The sequence below is a fragment of the Entamoeba dispar genome, genomic scaffold, assembly GCF_000209125.1.
Source record: "Entamoeba dispar SAW760 scf_1105229457587 genomic scaffold, whole genome shotgun sequence".
Lineage (NCBI taxonomy): Eukaryota > Evosea > Mastigamoebida > Endamoebidae > Entamoeba > Entamoeba dispar.
In genome coordinates this window covers 1-3,582 of record NW_001852817.1, presented here as the reverse complement: position 1 = coordinate 3,582, position 3,582 = coordinate 1, and the positions used below count along the sequence as shown (strand labels likewise).

The following is a 3,582-nucleotide window of genomic DNA, read 5'->3' as shown; positions in this document are numbered from 1 at the left end:
ATTTGTATTACTTTATTAAAACATAAATCAATGTATCTGAGTGATGGTGTGATAATGTTAAATATTTAAATTTTAAAAATACATATTATTCATGAAAGATAACTGATAAATTATAATAGATAATGAAATATCAGATTATTTATTATCATTTTTATTTTATAATAATAGGATAATAATGATAATAAAGAGAAAATACTATAAGTATATTTATTCCTTTTGCATTATCTATAATTAAATGTTCATTAAGTTGAATAGAAATGAATATATCATCATTCTAATAAATATACATTGATAAATTCTACAATCATTAGACAAGAAAATAGTAACTAATGAATAGTAAAAATAATATTTTCATTGATAATGGTTTTATATTGTTAAATTATTGAATTAAAAATTTTTAATAAGGTAAAGCAAAAGAAGAAAGATTACAAGAGTTTGAATCTTGATTATGTTTTAAGATTTAATCAATAAATATTTAATTAAATTATAATATAAATAAATTAGAATGATGATCTTAAAATTATTTCGACTTGAAATTAAAAAGAAGAATTAAAAATATACAATAATAAATAAAAATAAGAATTAAACTATGATATAATTCAATAATGATAATGTCAATGTATTTTAATGATATTAAATATTTTATTAATTTAGAAATTGGAGTTAAAAGAATTCAAGGAAATATAGAACGATTTCATTTTAATCCAATTCCTTTAAATAAATATTCAGGAAGGTTCTTTCCTAATTTTGAAACATTTCATATTTATGATAAATATGGTATAAAATGTTTAAAATTGGAAAAAACTAAAGAAATTAATATTGTATACAGTAAAAATTCAACACATTGAAAAGAGAAAGAATATGTAAACATAATAAACATATAAAATACAGATAGTATGATAGAAATAAAAACAGAAAAATAATACCAACAACAATTAAAATATTTGATAACTTTGTTTTATAAATGTTATTTATTAACAACAACCACAATATAATACCAGTTACAGTATTTGGTGAGTGTTGTTAGTTATGGATATGAATAATAATAATACCAAAATAGTCTTTTGAATATATAGTGATACAAAAAGAACAAACAATAAGTAATGAGTTAATTTATTAATTATTTGAACAAAAGAGTTGAAAAATACATTTGAATATAACAATGTTATAAAAAGCTATATTTGAAAGATAATACAAAAATTGAAATTCATTTCATTAATAACGTAATTATAATAGTAAATTATTTCTGTGAACTTATGACTTAAACCTAACACTAATTGTTAAGAACTTAGAAAATGACCTTATTTTGAATATACAACTGGTGCTAAATAATTAATTGATATTAGGTTTAAATTGGATTTGATATTGTACAAAAAGAAGTATAATACTTCAATTAAATTATTCTGCACAATAAATTTATTAAAAACTGGTTTCATTGATGTTGGTACATCACAAAAAATTATAGACCAACATATAACAACACCTTCTGATTATATAAAAGAGTATAAAAATAATACAAAAGAATGTATTGAACAAATAACAAAGGATATTATTAAACATGTTTATAATCATGATTCAAAACGAATAAAAACTGTTGACCTGTTTGTTCATTATCATGAACAAAAGAATATATCACAAATTAATCAATCTACTATTTTTAATATTAAAACTCCTATCATTTCTTGTAGTGAAATGATAATGACTCAATTAGGTACTGTGTTGAATGTTAATGATTTTAAGTGTATTCATCTTACATTATATTCAAAATATAAAAATGATTACAGTGATAGTGAAATAAATTATGAAATAACTAATACAATGAAGCAAATAACAAAATTTAACATTAATACAAATAAAAGTACGATTCATTCAAACAATTCTGATGTTAAACATTATTCATTTCATAAAATATGTTTTATAAGTTGATTATAGAAGTTAATTAACAAACCACTAAAATAAAATATTTCATTATAAAATATTGAATTAGAATCAATATAGATGATAACGTAACTTTAGTACATCCATTATATCGTATTTAATTTATTTGATTGTATTGAATACAATCATAATTCAATAATTTTTATAACAAATACAATTTTTAATGTTTTAAGAAGTAAATAACAAAGTAACACAATCTGTGAATGAAATTATAAATAAAAAACATATTAACATTACTAAGTGGTGTAATTATAATATTAGATAAATATAAAACATTAACATATTAATTTACATTAATCATATTGAAATGAATATCTTATAGAACTAAATATTTATTGTTTTAAATGATACATAATAAGAATCACTATTATAACAACAATAATTCATTTTTATCATAATTAATATTGATTGTTATTAATCATTAAATAGAACTATTTCATTTAACATTGACTATTCATTGAAATATAAAATAATATAACACAATGATAAATAGATGATTATTTGTTGTTTATGTAAATAATGAAAGAATATTGAAAATTATAATAAATTTCACAAAAAATATAAATAATATGTCAACCCTTAATAACCCTTATTTTCCATTTATATTATACATTTTAAAGAAATTTTTAAAATTAAAATAAAAATTTTTAATTTATTTTCTAAATTTAAGAAACCCTAAAAAAAATACAAAAAAAGAAAAATAAATAAAAAATAAAAAAAAAATGAAAAAGAAAAAGAGAAGAGATGGATGATACTGCTTCTAAACAAAAGACATTCAAAGATTTAGGATTGATTCCTGAAGTGTTGAAAGTAGTAGAGTATTTAGGATATAAGAAACCAACAAAAATTCAAGAAAATTCTATTCCAGTTGCATTACAAAAGAAAGATATTATTGGAATTGCACAAACAGGAAGTGGAAAAACAGCATCATTTCTACTTCCAATGATTCAACATTTATTAAATGTTAAAGAAAAGAATAGAGCATTTTATTGTATTATTATTGAACCAACAAGAGAATTAGCAGCACAAGTAGTTGAAGTATTAGATGAAATAGGAAAAGCACTTCCTGGATTAATGTCATGTTTATTAGTAGGAGGAATGGATGTAATGAAACAAAGTGTTCAACTTGCAAAAAGACCACATGTAATTTTGTTGGGAACACCAGGAAGAATAGTTTATCATATTAAAAATACAAAAGGAGTTGAAGAATCAATTCAAAAAGTTAAATTTTTAGTAATTGATGAAGCTGATAAATTACTTGAGATGGATTTTGCAAATGAAATTGATTATTTAATTGAAAAATTACCAAGTCAAAGAACAACAATGTTGTTTTCAGCAACTATGTCAACAAAAGTTGAAAAATTACAACGAGCATCATTAACACATCCTGTTAAAATTAAAGAAGAAGAACAAAAATATCAAACAGTTGATACATTAAGACAAGAATATTGTTTTATTCCATTTAAATATAGAGATGGATATTTATTAAGTATATTAAAAGAAACAGAAGGAAAATCAATTATTATATTTACTATGAAATGTTCAGGATGTACAAAATTAGTAATGATGTTAAGACAATTAGGATATGCAGCAATTCCATTACATGGGAAAATGAGTCAACAAAAACGATTAATTGCATTAGAA

At 20.4% G+C, this 3,582-nt stretch overlaps 1 protein-coding gene across 1 annotated transcript, besides 12 other annotated features; it reads left to right on the top strand.

Moving 5' to 3' along the window:
- Nucleotides 1–21: part of a sequence feature (AT_rich) that runs on past the window's edge.
- A 36-nt stretch (nucleotides 22–57) lies between these two features.
- Nucleotides 58–167: a sequence feature (AT_rich).
- Nucleotides 168–364: 197 nt separating this feature from the next.
- Nucleotides 365–404: a sequence feature (AT_rich).
- Nucleotides 405–458: 54 nt separating this feature from the next.
- Nucleotides 459–503: a sequence feature (AT_rich).
- A 28-nt stretch (nucleotides 504–531) lies between these two features.
- Nucleotides 532–590: a microsatellite.
- A 30-nt stretch (nucleotides 591–620) lies between these two features.
- Nucleotides 621–653: a sequence feature (AT_rich).
- Nucleotides 654–871: 218 nt separating this feature from the next.
- Nucleotides 872–943: a microsatellite.
- Nucleotides 944–1,951: 1,008 nt separating this feature from the next.
- Nucleotides 1,952–1,980: a sequence feature (AT_rich).
- Nucleotides 1,981–2,184: 204 nt separating this feature from the next.
- Nucleotides 2,185–2,229: a sequence feature (AT_rich).
- Nucleotides 2,230–2,471: 242 nt separating this feature from the next.
- Nucleotides 2,472–2,509: a sequence feature (AT_rich).
- Nucleotides 2,510–2,536: 27 nt separating this feature from the next.
- Nucleotides 2,537–2,607: a sequence feature (AT_rich).
- An 8-nt stretch (nucleotides 2,608–2,615) lies between these two features.
- Nucleotides 2,616–2,679: a microsatellite.
- Nucleotides 2,680–2,682: 3 nt separating this feature from the next.
- On the top strand, nucleotides 2,683–3,582 carry EDI_307120 (ATP-dependent rRNA helicase rrp3, putative; the record flags this gene model as incomplete). Its single annotated transcript, XM_001733596.1, has 1 exon — nucleotides 2,683–3,582. A coding segment is annotated over one exon (900 nt), but the record flags the coding sequence as incomplete, so codon positions are not given.